Source organism: Pholcus phalangioides, unplaced genomic scaffold (genome assembly GCF_987345545.1).
Source record: "Pholcus phalangioides strain wild (caught in Gottingen) unplaced genomic scaffold, Ppha-v1.0 ptg000032l_1, whole genome shotgun sequence".
Classification (NCBI taxonomy): Eukaryota; Metazoa; Arthropoda; class Arachnida; order Araneae; family Pholcidae; genus Pholcus; species Pholcus phalangioides.
Window position 1 is genome coordinate 6,680,752 of NW_028301622.1, and position 21,689 is coordinate 6,702,440.

Here is a 21,689-nt window from a genome sequence, read left to right on the forward strand (position 1 = left end):
TTTGTCAAGGTTTAGGGACTCTGGTCAAATCCATCAATTCTTTCAGTAACTCAATTACAAGCTCCGCAAGAATCTCACAGATCTCTTTCTACCTATTTATTAACTTCCTGAAAAATATGGCATCAATTCAGAATAGTTTTTTTTATAGTGCTTACCTGCAGCCAAGTTCCAATTCTGCATCACCATCAGTGATTAAGAAAAAGTAGCGGAATAGTTGGAACATTGTTGGCGTGGATCCAAACCAGATGATCCAGAAATGCTTAAAATCATATTTCCTTCCCACCTAAGAATTTACCGTTGGTAGAAACCAAAGCCCCCTTAGATCAGATCAGCGTTTCTCAACCTAGGCTCCGTAGGGGGCAGACTTGATAATTTAATGAAATAATTAGACCTTCACGCTCAGGGTGACCATATTTCATCGGAAAATATGGAAAATTTCGATCCCGAATAAGGGACATCGGTGACTGAAACAAAGAAAATGCAATTTCCGACAAAATTTTACGTTATTGCTAAAATTGCTGAAGGGTGGGGAAAATAAAGGTTTTTCTTCTTCTTCTTCTTCTTCAAATCGCTGCAAGCAGGAATCTAGTTCACGAGGATAAATAACAATGCTGCTCAGGAACTAGGGTATATTAATTTGATTCCAAGTCAAAAATACAGAATTAAGATTTTAAATACAGCAAAATGCGGGAAATCGGAATCTGAAATACATCAAAATGTGAGAAATTGGGCTCTTAAATAAAGCAAAAATACACGAAATTATGAATCTTAAATATAGCAACCTGCATGAAATAAAGCCTTTAATTACAACAAAATACAAGAAATTGGAATCTTAAATATACACGAAATTAAAAATCTTAAATACACCAAAGTACACGAAATTAAGATCCTAAATATAGCCAAATACATGAAAGTTGACTCTTAAATATAGCAAAATACACGTAATTGAAATCTTTAATATGCACCAAATACATGAAAATGGAGTCTTAAATACACCGAAATACATGAAAGTGGAGTCTTAAATACGCCAAAATATACGAAAGTGGAGTAAATACACCGAAATGCATGAATTCGGGAATCTTGAATATAGCAAAATAATGAAATTGTGATCTTATCTGCAACAAAATACACGAAATCAGTATGTTAAATGCTGATTTCGTGTATTTTGTCGGGTATTACACAATACCATAAATTGGGATCTTGAATATACGTCAAAATACTCGAAATTGAGAATCTTAGATATAGCAAAAACTATTGATATTGACATCTTAAATACAGCAAAATAAATGTTCTCGCTTAGCACCTTATTGGTGAGCAAATGGGTTTGATAACTATCGGACTAGAAGACAGCATCAGTTTTGTTGGGTTGAGCTCACTCGCTCCGGTAGATTTGATGAAAATTTTGTCTAGCACAGCACCTTTTTTAATCCTTGACATTGGGATCTTAAATACACCAAAAGGCATGGAATTTGGATCTTTAATATACAAAAATGTACGACATTGGAAATTTTAAATTTTGCAAAACAATGAACTTGGGATCTTAAATACATAAAAACGCATGAAATTGGGATGTTAAATGCACTAAAATACACGAAATTGTGAATCTTAAAATTTTAGCAAAACAACTAAATTGTAATCTTAAATATACCAAAATACATGAAACTGAGATCTCAAATATAGCAAAATACAAGAGATTGGGATGCTAAATACAGCATAATACAAGAAATTTGGGATCTTAAATACAGCAAAATACGGAATTACGGTACATTGAATCCAGAATCGTTGCAATGAGTTTCTTAATTTTTTAATTTTCATCTATTCTGCAATTATTTCTTCCATAAATTCTGAATTTTCATCCATTTTGTAAAATTGAATTTTTATTAATTCTGGAATTACTTTCATTTATTATCAGTTTTTAACAATTTCTTCCATTTCTCTTATTTTGCATTCGTGTATTCTAAAATTTCCATTAGTTCTCAGGCAATTCCTTTCATTGGGTACTACAAAATTACCTTCAGTTACAAATTTTCATTAATTTTTTTCTTGTTATTAAATTTACATTCAATTGCGTGTATATTATTCTGTATGGATATTTTTCATGTTTTATAAATTTTTTGAAGACAATTGATTCCCTCGCATACAAAATATATAAAATCGGTGCTGAAGGGCCCCCCGAAATTATTCAGATGTCTCGGCCTAGCTATTATTTTCGCACTGGGTCCCGTGTCTGGTTAGAGTGGCCCTGATCCAAAGAATAGTGATAGGACTCGGGCACATTGACATTGAAGATTGTCCTCGGAGAGGGGTTGGGGATTTGATAACCGATATCGAAGGCAAACATCGCTATTGTTGGCATCAACGTGGGTGGTTTCTATTATTATTTAATGTTTCTTTTTTCAAATCTTTCTAGGCTATTCTATTATTTTTCTTCTCTGCTGCTTTCAGTTTTGGCTTTTCTTCTTCGTTTTAAAACTATTTTCTTTTTTGATTTTCACGAGCTACGAGTATCATTTGCTCGTAAACATCGCGCCGCGTCTGTCGCGAGACTATTTTCTACCTCCGCTTGAGCAACTGTTCCCCTCTCGGATTTATAAAGACGTGGTGCCTAAATTTTATTTTTTATTTAGTGTGCGTTAAATTTAATTCTTTCGTGGAGAGGAAAAAAAACCCCCACCCACGCAAAAAAACAAAATTTTTGGGGAGAAATTCGAACAGAGCGTGCGAGTAGAAATCTCTCTCTCACTCGGTATATCTCACTGACGATGGCTGCTGAAGGAAGGAGCTGAGACAGGTGAGTTGGATCCGAGCCCACGTGCCTCATCCATGACAGAGACCCTGAACTGAGTCAGCATTTTTCTTGGTGGTTGCTCACACGGTGAAGTTTAATCTGTTTAACTCACCGGGCCCCGTGATATAATCGTTGCGATTAACTACCACTGAATATGTGCTAAGGTACCGAGAGAGAGGGGGGGGGGGGAGAAAAAGAAAATGGCGGATTCACCGACAGCTCATTAAGATCACCGGGAGGGAATCTGAAAAGAACCTTTCAGTTATGGATCTTGGCGAGAAAGAAAAACGTCTCTGTTGCGATTCAAGTCAGTAGTAGTGTTGTGTGAATGATGGTGGTTTAATTATCTTTTGGTTACTACCAGGACGGAATAATACAAGGTTATTCATTCGCAACACGGAAATTCGTGATTTCATTCCATTCTGGACATTTTCCCACCATCGGTTTTCGGGTACTGCATAGCTTGACAAATCGAAAGATATTTTAAGTGTCAGCCAAATTGCTTTCAGAGGAAAAACTATATCTAAAGTAATGTTTTTTCCTACATTTCTTTTTAGGGATTTAGTGACCCCTTTCGGTAGTGATAGATACGCTATCAGAGCTGCCGTTAGGGATGTGTACAGAGACGGTCACATCGGGCTCCACGGTTTGCTCGCTCCCCTCACGCACTTACGGCAATAGAAGTGGAAAAAATATATACATATCAAATATGCAGGGTGGTAACTATATATACTGCCCAATAACACTACACACGTGATGCCTTGTGGAAAACTCACATGGAAAAGTGTTTTCCGTTTTAGAATCGGGCGAATATTAAAGGAGTAATAACGTTTTGAATTTCTCTAACGGCCAGTTACGCGCCAAACACCCAACAAAAGTAAATTTCTCCTCCAGTAGCGGGGTTGCCACTTCTTGAAAATGAACTGAAATATTCAATCCCTATATAAAAGCCAAGTTCTGCCCTTTTGTTTCACGATTCGCGCTTTTTCTATCTATGTAGTGTGGTATCGTAAACTTGTTATTACGTGTAAGTTTCGGCCACTATATTGGAAAATTTATCACCAGACTTATGAAGTGTTAGCCAAATGAGATCTATTTGAAATTTTTTTTTAACCAAATCAATACTTTTTTACCAAAACATGACAATTTGCTCTCCTCTACTGTTTAGTGAAAACTTTGGAGGGGAGGTGCATACAGTTCATAGTGTTTACTGGGAGATCACATGTTAGTCAATAAAACAGGGTAACGTTTTTTATGAGTTATTTTAAAATTTCATCGAAACTGTTACGCATAAAAAGCTTCAATGAAGAATGTAAAAATATTAGCTCAACACGAAGGTGACTGATGGGAACAGTAAAATAATAACAACGATTCACTGTCAAGAACTTATAATCAATTAAGTTATTTTATTAATTGACATATTCAATATAATTAGCTGTTTCTCGAATTTTTTGAATTTTTTATATTGATTATTCATCCAGTCACATTACATTTCACACTGAATTCTACATGTTGCAATGAAGATTTTTAATTTCCTTGTGATTTCAATTGATCTTTATCGCGTGAAATGTTTGTAAGTTTATTTTACCTTTTTTCAAGAAAGATTTTGATGCCACTTCGAAATTATTTATTCCAGCCTGCATGATTCGCGCCGAATTTGGTCATTTTGTCAGATGGATTCTGGGGCGTATTTATGAGGGGATGGTTTCCCTAGGCCCCCTCTCAACAGAGACAGACTTCAGACTGCTTCCGCCCCAGACACTACTAATTTTCCCGCAACTTTGAGGTACTCTTATATTTCGTTTCGTAATTTTTTTTCCGAGAAATCATGCCGCCCCCCTCCACCTCTCAGTTTTCAAAATGAGAGCCATGCCTTTACTGTTTGTTCTTCTAAATATGATTTTAAGCAGGGGTCTACTGTTTCATACGCACATTCATAAGATAAATGAGATGCCGTAAAAATTTTAAACTGATTTCATCGTGATAATTTGTAATTATGATCAATTTCATTCAACTAGCTTATTGCCTAAATTCAAGCTAATTGTGTTGCAGAATTATAATCAAAAGCTGTAATGCCACATATAAATCTTCCGAAACTTAGAAGATTTACATAAACTTCTGACTTGGAATTGGAAAAAACATTCTCATCTCAAAAGCCGCTGTGGTGGTCGAGTGGTTATAGTGACGGACTCGCGATGCGAGGATCCGGGTTCGAACCCCACAGTGGTGGTCGGCTGAAGTTGGTTTTCTGTGGTTAGAACTTCAAGGCCCAACTTCAAGGTGCAAATGCGAGCCGATCTCCCCGTTGAAAAGTCTCGCCACAGAGAGCAACAGTCCTACAACGATAAATCATTCAATCATAACACTTCACTCATAGTTAGAAAAACTGGTGGCAGATGGCAGCACTACACATAACAAGCATTACAGAGAAACAAAAAAAAACTTCACGTCAGGTTTCACTACACGCACACGCACATTCTCGCATGTACCGATTCGCTGGGGGTTCCGCGTGGGGGGTGTGTGTGGGTGGGCGGGGTGCATGTGTGGTGTAGCATTAGTAGGTAGGGCCTCCAAAAAATGGCTCGGGGATCCATGATGTTAAGTCAGCCACCTCGTTGGGCAGTTTGCCTGTTGTGGCGTTGTATTTGTATAAAATAGTTAGTGATACTTTATTCATTTAAGGGGGGTGTCACGATCCTTGAAGTCGATTTTTGAAATATGACTTCAAAAAATATTTTATTCAAATCATCGAAATTAAACTAAAAAAATTTCGTATCAATTGGGTTAAATTTTTTTTTCTAAATAAAATTAAAAATTAATGAATTGTAGTGTAAACGTGAACAGGAAAAAACACTTTGAACGCGATTTTCTCAAATTGCAGTTTTTGAGCTCGTCCCTAAGATTTCAAAAAAAAGAAAAGAAAAACAACTACTGCCCCAAAAATTCTGAAATTTTATGGAAATATTTATACATGTGTTAGTAAAATAAACTCAAAGCTTCTGTATCTGATGATTCGTTACAATTTTATGAATTTTGAGGTTTGACAAAATCGGAATTCAACATTTAAAAAAAAAAATACTCCCCATGGGCTAGTATCTAAAAAAAATAATCTTATGTTAATTTCACTAATACATGGCGAGTAAATATTTCTGAAAATTTTTAGAATTTTTGGGGTGGCTATATTTTTTTTTTCTTAATCTCACGGATGAACTCAAAAACTGCGATAGAAAATCGTAAAAATTTGAAAAGTGCACACACGTACACACAAGAGAAAGGGGAAATAGACTGGTTTGTTTTCTCGATTTTTTATGGTTATATCCTTGTTCAGTTTAAAAAAAACCAAGTTATACGTTTGGTGTACGTTCGGTGAACTTGTCAGAATTCTGAAGTGACGTCATCAATTTTTAAAGCGTTATAACTCATTAATTACGGGTTAAATCAAAAAACAGAAAACACATTTTCATATCAATTTTTCACAAGGAATCACGTGTGTAATTATTAGATGGTCGATAGTTACCACCCTGTATGTACAGGGTGCATAGGCAACAGGGCGTATGACATTTTACTGTTGATCCTAGAGAGACACTGCCAATTAGAAAAAGTATTCAGATAACCTGTAGTACTCAGATATATCATTCATGTGGCAAGGGGTTTTGAACACAGCTATTTAAATAAAAATATTAACTTTTTATACGGACACCCCTGTGCTCAAGAACCCAATTCGAAAGTTGTTGCCCTGCCCTTCCTGATGTCAAACAAAAATTCCACTTTCCTAAATGCAATATTCACTAAGATATTCGAAGTTGGGAAAGAAACAGCATGAAATAACGTTTCCCCTGTATATTTAACACTTTCTCCAAGCTTTCTTCTTTTTATTTGAACTCGAATATCTCAGTGGATATTGCACTTATGTGCAAATGTGAGATATGTTACTGTTGTTGATAGAGTCAAGAACCATATGGTTGTTAATATGATAATGTTATGTTCTTCGATGAGCGAGAGTATGATGTTCAGTGCTTTAAAAAATATTTTTCCTTCAGTATTATTGTAGCTCCCAATCCCACGTGTCACAAAGCTGAATTTTATTGGTTGCTTATGGAAATTAAGTATGGCAAATAGATATATAAATGTGAGAGAATCGTGTTTTGTTCCTAGTTTTTTGTCAAATGCAAGAACTCTCTTTTTTTTTTTATTACTTTAGCGCTATTGTTTATGAGAGAAAAGGTGTTGGTATCTGCATATTCCTGGAGAAGTAGTTTTTCTTATGCTTGAACGCAAAGATACATTCATGAAAAATTTTTTATTAAAAAAAAAAGATAGAATGTGAAAAAAAATATGACCAAAATTTTTTGTAAAACTAGTAATATTTAAAGTCAACGATAGATGGCGCAAAAAAACCTACTTTATTTACTTTCGCATGAAATCGAAACTTAAACTGACTTGGGAAAAAAAATTGCTCACTGACAAAAATAAAAAGGTGAAATTATATTAACCAATGTTTAACTGCGTCAATTTTTTCTATAATTAAGTTGAACTGTTATAAATTTTATCAAAGTAATAACCAAAAATATAAATTTCTCCAAAAGAAGAGATGAAAATTATAATATTCATCATGTCATAAATATTCATCAATTCAGAAATTAGTGTTTTGAGTCAGCAGCAAAGGGCGTTAATGTTAAACATTGAAACATCTTTTTTTCCTGGCAGGAGAATCAACACATTTTTCATCGCGATTTCTTAACTAAATCCACCATAATTTTTACATATGCTTACTAGGTACTTAAATTACATGTTGAAAAGTTTCAAAATTTCCCAACCCTCCATTAAATCACCTACAATGAAGAAAATCAAAGTGGGGGGGGGGGCAATCGATTTGTTGTGGGAACACAGGGGCGTAGCCAGAAATTTCGTTGGGGGGGGGGGGAAACCAAACCGACAGAACAATGGATTTGGCCATCTTTTTCCCTTTTTTCGGTCATTTTCTCACATTTCGGGGCCCCCCCCCCCCCGCTACGCCCTTGTGGGAACGCGTTTAAAATTCATACCCTTCCATCTGGAGGACAATCGGCCGAGCATCTTGATACTAAGGGTTGAAAATTTAAAAGAGAGAAAAACTCTTTTGAAGTTCTCAATACATCTAAGTTCAATATTCTGCAGAACCTGCAGAATATCAATTTCACATGTACAGATATTCTGCAGAACCTGCAGAATATCTGTACATGTGAAATTGATTATCTGTCTGTCCTCTTATACAAATCTACAATTTTAGACCGATCGTCGTCAAATTCTGCATATGTGCCAAACGGGACACGACTTGAACGACGAACTTTAAGAGTTCATCATAGCCGGGTAAATGCCCCAAATGGGCAAAAAACTGTCGGGCAGCAATGGTTCCCAGGCCTCAACAATCACTTTTGGAATGTTTCCTTTGGTTACCGTGGTTCACTAGCAATGCGTTTCAGACATGCATATTCCTTTACGATGGTTTTTCACTTCTTTTATGCTGCCAGTGTTATGCATAATAGTTTATATCATTATGATGCTTTGTCACTTTTTCAATTTTTCCAGTAATTGAAGGAAACCCGGGCAGCGCCGGGTATTATAGTCAGTGGTCTATAAAATTTACGAATGGGCATAAAACAATATCGGAATAGGAATTTAAGGCAGGAGAAATTCAAAAAAGTCATTTATGAAGCCTGAATTCCCGGGCTCTAATTATTAGGTTTTATTCAACATATTTGAATTGGTATTCTTTTAATCTCCATGGAGCTCACGAAACTTATGTAATAAGTAATATTTGGAAAAATATTTATTTTTATTTTTAGTCCTTAATATTAAAGCTAAAATTACCTGCAAAAAAATTTTCATGGTTTCATTTCATTTTTTTATAATGCGGCACTGAAAGGATTAAAGGATTGAAAAAAATTAAATTTTACTTATTTGAAGTTTCCTGAATCAGTCAACATGGTATATTTCACCCCTTCCCCCCCCCCCGTCTTGCAACCCCCAAAATTGTTTTTCCGCAGTTCCGGTTCAGAACCACTGTTGGAGAGGGGTTGGAATGATACCCCCGTGTGGTTTTAGCGGATATTTCACAGTTTGAGACTAGTAAATGCGTTTAGAAGATGTCATTTTTGTAGCTCAGCGTTTCTGAACCTATGGTAGGTGGTCCTCAAGCAGACTTGATAAAATTATTCACCTTTGTAATTGATATTAATAATATTCTCATGTGCTCAAATAAAACTATACCTTCACACTGAAGTCTACCATACGTCATCGAGGAGAATGCAAATATTGACGATCCTAAATACGGGATATCACAAAATTCTGCCGAAAATTGCAATTTATTGCTGTAAATGCAATTTGCTAATTGCTGCTAAAATTTGCTGAAGGGTGTGTAAATAAAGAGCTGCTACAGTTTATTTATTCCCCGAAAAAAAATTTCAAAAGATCTAATGACCATATTTTATTACGAAAAATAAAATTCGGTAAACTGGGATCTTAAATAATTCGTAAAATACGGGACCCAATTGTCATGAAAAAAGTTGTCGGAAGTAAGCACAATCACTAGTCTCAATTAAAATTTCAAAATAAAAAAAAGTGAGGACAAAACGAAACAAAGCTATGGGATCTAATAAATCTAAGGTGAATATTTATAATTTTTTCCATAATTATCATAGTATAATTTATATTAAAAAATGTGATTCACGACTTTAGTAAATACAATATTACAAATTCAAATAAGTATCGTCAAAAAAACGGGACAAATGTATAAAAAACATCGGAACAACGAAAATTACAGTAATGTCCCGTAATACGGGACTCAAGTGATCCGTCGAGTTGTTTCGAGCACTTTACTGGTACTTGTTTTCAGAAAGGTCGGGAAACACTGCTTTAGGAGAAAGCAAATATCCGTTGATGGATAAAGTTGGTCATTTGATATGCTGAGCTACTCAGCAGACATGATTTTGTTGATGCAGAGTATTTGCTGACGATAAATCAGCACGACTAAAATATCGCCGGATCATAAAACTCCATTCTGACGTTTATGCTTTTAGGAATACTGGTGCAGTACCATAAATCTCGATTCAATTTTTTTGTCCATGCAGGGTATTTTCGATCTCCTGCTTAAGAAAATTTCAAAGTGACAAAGTTCTACTTAACTGTCACCATCCATATTTCTTTTTTCTATTCCCCAGTAGCTGCTACAGAGAACGGATGGAGAAGAGAGAGGGAGTATCCCGTAATATACCAGCTCGGCGAATTCTTTTCAAAGCTCGACAGCATTCCGAAATTACCGAATTACGTCCCCGTTACCTAATTATAGACATCGGTTTTGACACTTCTCGTCTCTGTTGCATTTATTTTTATGTCTAACTACTTCCATCAATCACAAACGAAAAATAATAACAATATTACGCCTCGAATGTCATTATGGTGTTATGCCCGCGGTCACGTAAAAATATGACTAACCTAGACACTCATCTACTTTATTTTTTTTCTTAACCCTTCAAGGGTCTTTTCCCATCACTGTGAGCACAGACAGTATCATCATCATCACCTTCTGTTTGAACTGTTCCCGTCTTGTCTGTTTTAGAAAAACTCTTTCGCCCCCCGATAAGTTGCTTTAACTGCATAACTATTCTGGAAGCGTGACGTTTTAAATGGTTGCGTCTTTCTCCCGTTAGAGGGGTGGGGGGAAACTTATTTTTGGGTGCTTGGAAAGAAGCTTCCTACTTTCTCGTGTTCTTAACATATATATATATAAATGTTTTTTTTTTATACATATATTTTTTCGAACCTGAAGAAGACGATTTTCCGACGACGAGAACGTGGCGCGGATGCCGTGGATCTGCTGACCCAGGCAGGTCTGGTACAGTTTTAAGCACCAAGAAAATAGAAGAAAAGATTTTTCTTTCTTTTTTTTTTTACTATTTTCTCTGAAAGATTGTGTGTGAGCTTCTGCTTTTTCTTACGGCCCCCTCAGTCAGCCCTAAGACTTGAGCAGTGCTCACCAAGAACAAGAGAGAAGGAATTCTAAGTATCGTAATAAGTTGAGAGACTTGTATTTTCTTTTTTCCCCTATCCGGTGTCGTCTATGTGTGCGTGTGTCCTCGGTTCGGATCTCGGATTTATTGATGATTTTTGGATAACGCTGATCTACATAAAGAAACAGGGATAAACACGATAAAGCTATGGGGTAATTATAATGATATTAAAAGTTTTTATAATCAGTTATAGTGATTTTTGTTAATTGTACACTTATGTTATGCATTTTTTTCCCCCCATGGATAATTTGAACGTTGAATTTCAATACTGCAGAAATTTTAAGGGTTTTCTTTCGTGTGTGACATCTTCAGAGATTTCTTCTGAAACAAAAGGGCCGATTTGTTCAATAATGGTTTTTGTAACAGGATGGGCTTAGCAATACCAACTTAACAGATGGTGTACTTTTTTTCCGTTAAGCTTTCGTCCAACAATGACTTATATTATTATTACACTTCTGTTAACACACTTTGATTTTTATTACACTTCTCTGTTTTTTTTTTCAACTTAAATCTGCGTTAATATATCCTTACTCTATCCAATTGTGGTTTTTTTTCGTCATTCTTCAACCAATAATGCTTTTTTGATAAGTTACATCCAATAATAGTATTGATGGGTTTCATCAACATTGGTTTTTTATGGGTTTAATCTTGACAATTATGTTATGGTGAGTTACAGCCAACAATGGTTTTTTTTTATTATCATTACGTTTCTGTTAACAATGATCTTTTTTCCATTTTATTCCTGGCATTGGTAATCTCAATATGATTTCGTCAATTAATGGGTTAGTTTTTGATATGCTTCTACCTATTAACGAGTTTTCTCAATGATTTTTGATGAGTCACATCCAACAATGTGTATCACCAACAATGATTTTCGATGAGTCACATCCAACAATGGGTATCACCAACAATGATTTTCTAGCAGTTCTATATTTAAAGATAGATTTTCAAACAGTTCCTACCTAACAACGGTTCCTGAATGAGTATCTGAGCCCCAGCTTTTTTGCTGGAAAACTTTGGTTTTTATTAGTCTCATTTTTTCCCATATCAATTGATTGATATTCATTTCGCCAACAATGTATTTATTTCGTTATGCTTGCACCTACAATGTATTTATTTCGTTATGCTTGCACCTACAATGTATTTATTTCGTTATGCTTCCACCAACAATGTATTTATTTCGTTATGCTTCCACCAACAATGTATTTATTTCGTTATGCTTCCACCAACAGTGTATTTATTTCGTTATGCTTCCACCAACAATGTATTTATTTCGTTATGCTTCCACCAACAATGTATTTATTTCGTTATGCTTCCACCAACAATGCTTTTTGATGAGTTGCCGCCAACAGTGTTTTATGACGAGTTTCCACCAATAAAATGATTTTTGATGAGTCACTGCCAATGATAGTGTTAATGGGTTTCACCAAAAATGATTTTTTTATTAGTTTCAGGGAGCGGTGTTTTTTTATTATTATTACGCTTCTGCTAACAACGAATTTTGTTTTTCCTAAATTCAGTTTTTTTTTTATTATTTCGTTGACAGTTTTTCAATATTATTTCGATAACTATGGATTTTTATCGTTATGTTTCACCTAACAATGCTTTTTGATGAGTTATTATGTTCTATTTTCTGTGAAAGAGATTGTGTGTGAGCTTCCGCTTTTACTTACGACCCCCTCAGTCAGCCCTAAGACTTGAGCAGTGCTCACTAAGAACAAGGGAGAAGGAATTCTAAGCATCGTAATAAGTTGAGAGAGAGACCTGTATTTTTTACCCTATCCGGTGTGCCGTCTGTGTAATATGTCCGTGTGTCCTCGGTTCGGATCTCAGATTTATTGATGATTTTTTGACAACGCTGATCTTCAAAAAAAAACAGGTATAAACACGGTAAAGCTATGGGGTAGTTATTATTATAATTAAAAATGACTTTTTTGTTAATTATACAATTATGTGTTATGAATGTCGGATTTCAATGCTGCAGAGAATAATATATATGTGACATCTTGAGAGATTTTCATGATTCCCTAAACAAAAGGGCCAGTTTGCTCATTCATGGTCTCTTGTAACATGATGCTTTCAATAATAGATGATTTCCTAATGTGTTTTTCTGATACATTTTTTTTTCACTTTAGCTTTCATCAATAATTGTATTTTTAAAATATCATTTCGCTTGTTAACTCTTTCGCTTCGTTATATATATATATATATATATATTTATTTATTTATCCAACTGTGGGTTTCTTATTTGTTATGGATTTTCCACCAAAAATGCTTTTTTTGACGAGTTTCCATCAATTTTTCTTTTACAATATACCTGCTGAAATCGTTTTTTGATGGTTACAGCAAACAATGGTATTGACTGATTTAACCAACAATAATTTTTCATGGTTTACAACTGACAATGATTTTTTTATGAGTTTTTGCAAACAATTTTTTTTTCAATTATTATTACGCTTCTGTTAACAATGAATTTTGGTTTTTTTCCCCAACTTGTTTTTTACTAGCTTTTCTTTTTTTATTATGTCGTTGCTAATTTTTCAACATGTTTCGCCAACTATGATTTTTATCGTTATACCTCTATAAAGAATATTTTTTGGTAGGTTTCCATCAATGATGAGTTACCAGCAACAATTGTTTTTTGATGACTTACTAGCAGCAATTGATTTTTTGAATGAGTTACAGCCAACAATAGTGTTAATGGGCTTCATGAACCCATTTTTTGTTTCCGCCGAAAATGTTTTTTTAATTATTATTGCGCTTCTGTTTACACTGATTTTTTTCTTTCACTTAATTGCTGTGGTTAATAACTTCTTGACATGATTTCGCAAACAATTATTTTCTATGGGTTTTCACCAATAATGCTTTTTGACGGGTTCCCATTAATTTTTGTTGTTTTATGAGTCTATAAAATATGAAAACTTATTGGCTTTTAATAATTTCATTTTTTCCAATATCGATTGATATTCATTTCGTCAATTATGGATTTATTTCGTTATGTTTTCACCAACAATTCTTTTTGACGAGTCTATCAATTATAATTTTTCATGAGTTACAGCCAACAATAGGGTTAATGGTTTTCACCAACAATGATTTTTTTATGGGTTTCCGCCAACGATGTTTTTTTCTAAAAATTTATATTACGCTTGTGTTAACAATGAAGTTTATTTTTTAGTAATACTTTCTAATTATTCTCATTATGATTTCGCCAACTTGAATTTTTTCCGTTATATAACAATACTTTTTTGTCAGTATCCATCAATTACGATTTTTGATGAGGTACCGGAAACAATATTTCTTTGTTCAGCTACAGCCAACAATAGTATTCTTAGGTTTCACTAACAATAACTATATTATGGGTTTCCTCAACAATGACTATATTATGGGTTTCCTCAACAATGACTATCTTATGAGTTTCCTCAACAATGACTATCTTATGGGTTTCCTCAACAATGACTATCTTATGAGTTTCCTCAACAATGACTATCTTATGGGTTTCCTCAACAATGACTATCTTATGAGTTTCCTCAACAATGACTATCTTATGGGTTTCCTCAACAATGACTATCTTATGAGTTTCCTCAACAATGACTATCTTATGAGTTTCCTCAACAATGACTATCTTATGGGTTTCCTCAACAATGACTTTCATGGTCCTCTGAAGCAGTTCTTTACCTGAAAACGGTTTTTGAACGAGTATCTAAGCTTTGGCTTTTTGTTGAAATGTACATTTTGTTTTTACTCGATAAAATATGAAAACTTATTGGCTTTTATCAGTCTCATTTTTTATCAATCAATTATCAATCGATTGATTTCATCAACTATGAATTTTTTTCGTTGTGCTTCCATCAACGATGGGTTTTTGATGAGTTACAGCCAACAATGGTTTTTTGTTAAGTTACAGCCAACAATAGTATGTATTGATGTAGTTATAAATATTACTTTCTTTTCTGTAGTTACTAATCTTTCAATATGATTTCGTCAACTATGAATTTTTTTCTTCGTTATGGTTCCACCAACAATTTTTGATGAGCATCCATCAATTATGATTTTTTTTTATTATTTTCCAGCAATAATTGTTTTTTGATAAGTTACAGCCAACAATAGTATTAATTTGTTTCACCCAAAATGATTTATATCAGTTCCCACCGACAACGATTTTATACGGGTCTCTGCTTAAAATGATTTTCAAGCACTTCACCTAATAACGGTGGTTGAATGAATATCTAAGCCTCGGTTTTTTGTTTTTGTTGTCTGAACTGTACACATTTTTTTCACTAGATAAAATACGATACTGATATAGGCTTTTATTAGTTTCATTTTTTCCCAATATCAGTTGATTCATATTCATTTCGCCAACTATGAATTTTTTCCCACTATATTTCCACCGACAATGCTTTTTAACGATTTTACCAATCATGATTTTTTTTATGAGGTACGGGAATTGTTTTATGATGACACAGCCAACAATGTTATTGATGAGTTTCACCAACAATGTTATTGATGGGTTTCACCAACAATGATTTTTATGGGTTTCTGCCCACAATGGTTATGTAATACTGTCCATAATACCCGGTGCTTCCCGGGTTTTCTTCAATTACTGGGAGGATTGAACTGTGACGAACCATTATAAACAAATAAACTGTTCTACATAATACTGGCAGCATTCAAGATGAAGCAAACCATTGTAAAGGCATATGAATGTGTGAAACGCATTGTTAGGGAGCAATGGTAACCAAAGTAAACATTTCGAAAGTGATTATTGAGGCACAGGAACCACAGTTGCCCGACAGTTGTTTTTTTTTCGCCCATCTAGGACATTTGCCCTGCTCTGACGAACTTTTAAAAAATAGCTTATGGTTCAATCTTGGTCCTGTTTGGTATATATGCAAAATGTTTTTGACGACGATCGGTCTATAATTGTAGATTTGTATGAAGGACAAACACACACACACTATACATACATTCTTTCACATTAATATATAAAGATTACGCTGTATTAGCAATGAATTTTATTTTATTTTTAATAATTTCATAATATATGATTTCGTCAACTTGAACTTTTTTGTCGTGCTTCCACCAACAATACTTTTTGACGAGTTCTAACCAATAATGATATTTGATTAGTTACCGGCAACAATTATTTTTTGAACTACAGCCAACAATAGTTGATGGATTTCACCAGTAATGTTTTTCTATTGGTTCCCGCCAACAATTTCAAGCAAATCTCCACTTCAAATAAGTTTTCAAACAGTTCTCTACCTAACAATGGTTTTCGAACGAGTATCGAAGCCTCGGTTTTTGTTGAACTGTACATTATTTTTTTATTCGATAAAATATGAAAACTTATTGGCGTCTTATTAGTCTTTTTTTTTTCAATATCAGTTGATTCATATTAATTACGTGACTACGGATTACTTTTGCGTTTCATTTCCAGCAATTATGATTAATTTCCAATGAGGTACCGGCAATATATATAGCCTATATAGTGATTTTCACTTCTCTACCGAATAACGGTTTCCGAACGTGTATCTAAGCCCCGGCTTTTCGTTAAACTGCATACATTTTTTATTCGATAAAATATTAAAAAACTATTAACTTTTATGTCATTTTTTTCCAATATCAATTAATTGATTATTTTAGTAATCATTTATTTGAAAACTCATGGTTTTGCGCTGATATTCTTTGACCATCATAATTGCCGTGAAAACAATAAGGAAAAAAAATTTAAGTATTATCTGGACAAATATTTATATATTGTCATAAATGAATTATATTCTGCAAAATTTAAGAAGATATTCATAAATTTCACCAGTTCGATTAATTTCTAACATTAAAAAATTAATTTTGTTCGCTTTCTTTTCCTGTTTAGTTTTGCTAGAATAATGATAAACTATCTGGATGTTTTAAAAATATTTAAAAAAATTCATGTAAAAAATTAATTTTTTAATGAGTTATTTGAGTTATTGAGTTATTTGAATTAAATTATCGTATTTATTTTTCGGAAGAAATAGAACAGTTTAAAGTTATTAGGAAACATCACCTGAAAAACATTGTTTCTCGTAGCCTTATCTAATGCTTTGATGTTGAGCTGCTGGCATTGTTGCCAGGGCCGTCTTAAGAGTATCGTGGGCCCCCGGGCCAAGTGGTTTTTCGGAGGCCCTACCTGGTAAATCCTAGAAAATTTCAACTGGATTTCATTTTTGTGAGGCCCCCCTTCTCTTGAGGCCCCCGGGCCGTGCCCGGGTGGGCCCATGCGTTAAGACGGCACTGATTGTTGCCTGAAGTTTTTTCTTTCTATAGAAAAGTGTTGTCCAGACTTTATAGCTTATTATAAATGACATGTTGATGGAGTTGTTTTGAAGAGCATTGGAACATTTTTGTTCCTAGCCTTTTGTAAAGAACAGCGTTGCATTGTGGTTTAGAGCCTTGAACATTATTTCATTGTTGTCTGGAGCCTTTTTTCAAGAAAGCAGAGTTGTCTGATCTTTGAAACCTCCATAATGAAAATCCATGGATTATTGTTTAGAGCTTTTTATATACCTGTGAATTGCATTTTTACATTTTTGTTTAGACTTCATTCTTTATAGAAGGCTCCAACCTTTAGAGGCTTCTATAAAGGACATTGTTGTTTGGAGCCTTCTATAATTTCTATGAATTCTTCATTCCTTTCTGTAAAAAACGTTGCTTAGAACCTTTTATAAAGAACATTTTTTTACTTTTATTTAGAGACTTTTGTAAAAGATATTTTTGCATTGTTGTTTAGAGCTCTTTATGAAGAACACTGTTGCATTGGTGTTTAGAGCCTTCTATAAAGCACATAGCTGCATTGTTATTTTGAGCCTTTCATGACGGACAGCATCGCATTGTCGCTTAATACTTTTGCAAAAAATCAGTGTTGCATTTTTGTTTAAAGTCTTTTATAAAAATAAAATGTTGCATATAGCTTTATTTTAAGAACGTTGATGTGTCTATCTCTGTAGCCTTAAATACCTAACGAAATGAATCCTATGCTTCACATCTTATATATAAATGTGAAAGTATGTATGTATGTATGCTCTTTATACAAATCTACAGTTTTAGACCGATCGTCGCCAGATTTTGCATATATACCAAACAGGTCCGGGATTGAACCGTAGGCTACTTTAAAACTTCGTCAGAGCTGGGCAAATGCCCGAAATGGGGAACAATAGCTTTGGGGCCTCAACAATTACTTTCGGAACGTTTACTTTGGTTACCGTGGTTTCCAACAATGCGTTTCAGACGTGTATATATATGCCTTTACAATGGTTTGTCACACCTTTAATTCTGTTATTATAACAGTTTATTCCTTTATAACGGTTTGTCACTTTTCCAGTCCTCCCAGTAATTGAAGAAAACCCAGGAAGCGCCGGGTATTTCTGCTAGCGTATATACAGGGTGTCCTGTAAGTGATAATGCGGCCTTTATCTCATCAACCACCCATTGTATAGGTATAGTTTCAATTTAAAAAATGCTTAAAGGCGTTTGAATAATATTCGCTGCACAAGCTGGACATATGACGTCACTAACAACAGAGAACAACTACTACGACGACAAAACTAAGAACAATACTGTTCAACGCCAGCTGATGAACTCAATGCTTGCCTCAAATCATCAACACTCTGACACGAAATTAGAAAATTATCATTATCCACCAACATGCGAGTTCAACTGCAAAATGACTCGGCACTGCTATCATTTTCACATCAGTTGATCAAACTTGGCAATGGAAGAATTCCCGTAGACCGGAGCACTGGGCTGATTACGTTCCCAAGTGGATTTTGCCAGTTGTTAAACTCAGTTCAAGAACTTGCTGACAAAGTCTTCACAAACATTGTACAAAATCACCGAAACCATGAGTAGCTTTATGAGAGAGCGATTCTGACATCGAAAAATGACAGTGGGAACAAGATCAACGAAAAAATTCCAAAAATTACTCCGGGTGACTCTACATCTTACAAATCGGTTGACACTGTCACAGACTCAGCGCAGACAGTTCTGTACCCTGCAGAATTTCTGAACTCTTTGGATATTTCGGGTGTGCCACCACACAACTTGATTCTCAAAGTTGGAGCACCTATAATGCTTTTAAGAAATTTACAGACACCGAGACTCTGCAATGGCACCAAATTCTGCGTGAAGAAATTGCAGAATTACATCATTGAAGCAACGATTCTAACTGGATGTGCCGGAGGAGAAGACGTCTTCATTCCATGTATCCCAATTATCACTGAAGAAATGCCTTTCACTTTCAAGCGATTACAGTTCCCGATTCGTTTAGCTTTTTCCATGACAATCAACAAAGCGCAAGGCCAGTCGTTACCAGTGGCAGGTATCAACCTACTTGAGCCCTGATTTTCACACGGACAGCTTTACGTCGCGTGTTGGTAATCCCGAAAATTTGTACATCTACACACCAGATGGACAAACAAAAATATTGTGTATCCACAAGCGATTGCCTGAAGTTTTTAATTAAAATATTTAGAAATAAAAGTAATTTTTTCTTACTTAATGCAGAAATATTTTGATTAAGAAATAATTAATAAGCTATATATATGCAAATTTTTTACAGGGCGGGCAACGTCACCGGTTATCAGCTAGTCTTTTATAAGCTTTGAAACATAATCTAATGAGCGTGAGTTACTGAAGATCATTATTGTCTACAGCTTTTTCTAAAGAGCATTGTTGTAAAAGCATTGTTACATTTTCTAAAGAACATCGTTGTGTACACCGTGAGTGTCTTGCATTCGAAAATCCGAAGGTTGGAAAAACTTTCCTCATTTACTTTTTGACTGAGCCGGAATGAGGCTTATCTCAATGACCTCATTTTAATGGAAGACAATAAAATGGCTTTGCTTCAAAGATTCCTGCCGGGATTAGAAGGCAGGGCTTCCTTCCTGAGGCTGGTGCAATGCCGCTCATTAGAATAGTCTGTGTTTTATTTATTTATTTTGTCAGAAAATGCTCTAGGTAACAATGTTCTTCATTATTAGTATTCAAGGTAACAATGTTTGTCAACATTGAGGGATAAACTGGGTCACGTTTCTTCTCAATAATTTTCATCAACGCTTCAGATATTCAATACTAGCGTGTATGAAAAAAAACATCGCCAACAATTCAGCACAACAATTCAACAATTCACCGCCACGCGACATACCGATATGATAATTCCGTTAGGAAAATTCACCGAGAAGTGATTCATCCACATAGTGACATGGCGAAGGGGTGAGCAGGTGAGTGAGCCACTGAGCACGTCAGGGCTGGACAAATCTATTGCCCGACATGCCCGGGGCATGTAAAAATTTCGATCGTTCATGTATTTTTTCTTCCGACCACGTGCCTGACGCGGGCATGCAAAAAAAATGAATAAATAAGAATTTTGGTTTTTTTTTAAGTTTTTCATTGAGGATGATGTGTGTTCCTTCACACGTACGTGAAATTTCTCAGAAATGCTTTTTTTTTTTCAGCAGCCATGGTGCAAATGTGCAATACGCATTTGATCTATTTCCACGGTCCTAATAATATATATTTAGCAGCCCGGTGCGGTCATGAGCTCTCATATACTGTTGAATAATCGGGACAAATCCTGGAAATCGTTAGAAACCAGGACATCCATTAATAATAACCCGGACAAAACCGGGACATTTTGAAAACTCTCATTTGTGGGCATTACAGTGTAAAATTGTTAACTATCAATGTATTAGGAAAATGCTATCAAGTCTCATGTTATAACGTCTGTGCTTCTACGAACAGTCGGTCCTCGGTTTTATAAACTTACTACATGTAATTCGTTCCGGAAGTCCGTTCATAAACCGAATTGTTTAGAACGGACAATGTATTATGACTTTCTTTCGGGACAGGGAGAAAAATAGCGAAAAACCGGAATGTCTGGCCACCCTATACTTGGGCTCAAAAGAAACTCATATACCGCCACTGAGCTCAAAAGAAACTCATATACCGCTACTGAGCTCAAAATGAAATCATATATTGCACTGGGCTGTTCTCTCTCTCTCTCTGGAAAACGGAAAACCTCACTTCCACCGAAATCGTATATCCTAATCGTACTCATGGAGGAAAGGAAAAAACTTAGTTTGCATATAAAATCATAAAAATATATTTTTTCCAAAAAAAAATTATACGACCCTAAAGTGTCCGACATAGATAAAAATTCTGCGATTGATTCTGAATTAGTGGAAAATATTTATGCGTATTTATCTTCTACACAAAAATATCGGAAAAAATATCCATCACCAAAATATGGGAAATCTGCTCCCACCCATTAAATCAATACTAAACTATCTGGTATAATTAAGTGAAGTTGTTTATTTCAAACCGGTATACAGAATGCGAAAACAGACAAAATGTTCTGTGATACCATGTAGTATTTTTGTTTTTTTTTTTCTGCATAGCGAAGTAATATTTATGCACTAAAACAGTGGTTCTCAACCGCTTTATATCCAGAAAAATAGTTTTGTCCGGTCCGGGCAGCAGCAAGATTTCAAGTTTCTAATCTTCATTTCTCTCGCGCTCATTCAATAATTCCAAGAGATACTATTGTATATTGGAGGTGATGGCTCGTTTCTCTTTCCTAGCGGGAGTGTTGCTGGCACATTGACAACATACCTTGGCGTGATAGGCTTTTTGTTGACTTATTTGATTGACAGTCATCCCTTGTCAAGTGTGTTGGTATTCAAATCATGGCCCGCGGAGATTTTTGTTGCCGCCCCGTCGATCACTTACAGAAAATTATTGAAACCATTGAAAAACGATTAGTTCTAGAACTAATGGAAGAAATAGTTTCGGAATTGGTGGAAGAAATAATTTCGGAATTA

At 34.9% G+C, this 21,689-nt stretch overlaps 1 protein-coding gene across 2 annotated transcripts in view; it reads left to right on the forward strand.

Moving 5' to 3' along the window:
• The window catches only part of LOC149066849 (twitchin-like), a 303,184-nt gene that overhangs the window by 14,816 nt on the left and 266,679 nt on the right, over positions 1 to 21,689 (forward strand). Inside the window, exon 1 of one of the 2 annotated variants that reach the window (XM_089253215.1) lies at positions 10,503 to 10,988. The exons of the other annotated variant lie outside the window; for it this stretch is intronic. Coding sequence (XP_089109341.1) covers positions 10,984 to 10,988 — 5 coding nt within the window. The 5' untranslated portion in view covers positions 10,503 to 10,983. Of the gene's footprint in view, positions 1 to 10,502; positions 10,989 to 21,689 lie in introns of those variants that run through there. 2 annotated transcript variants of the gene reach the window in all.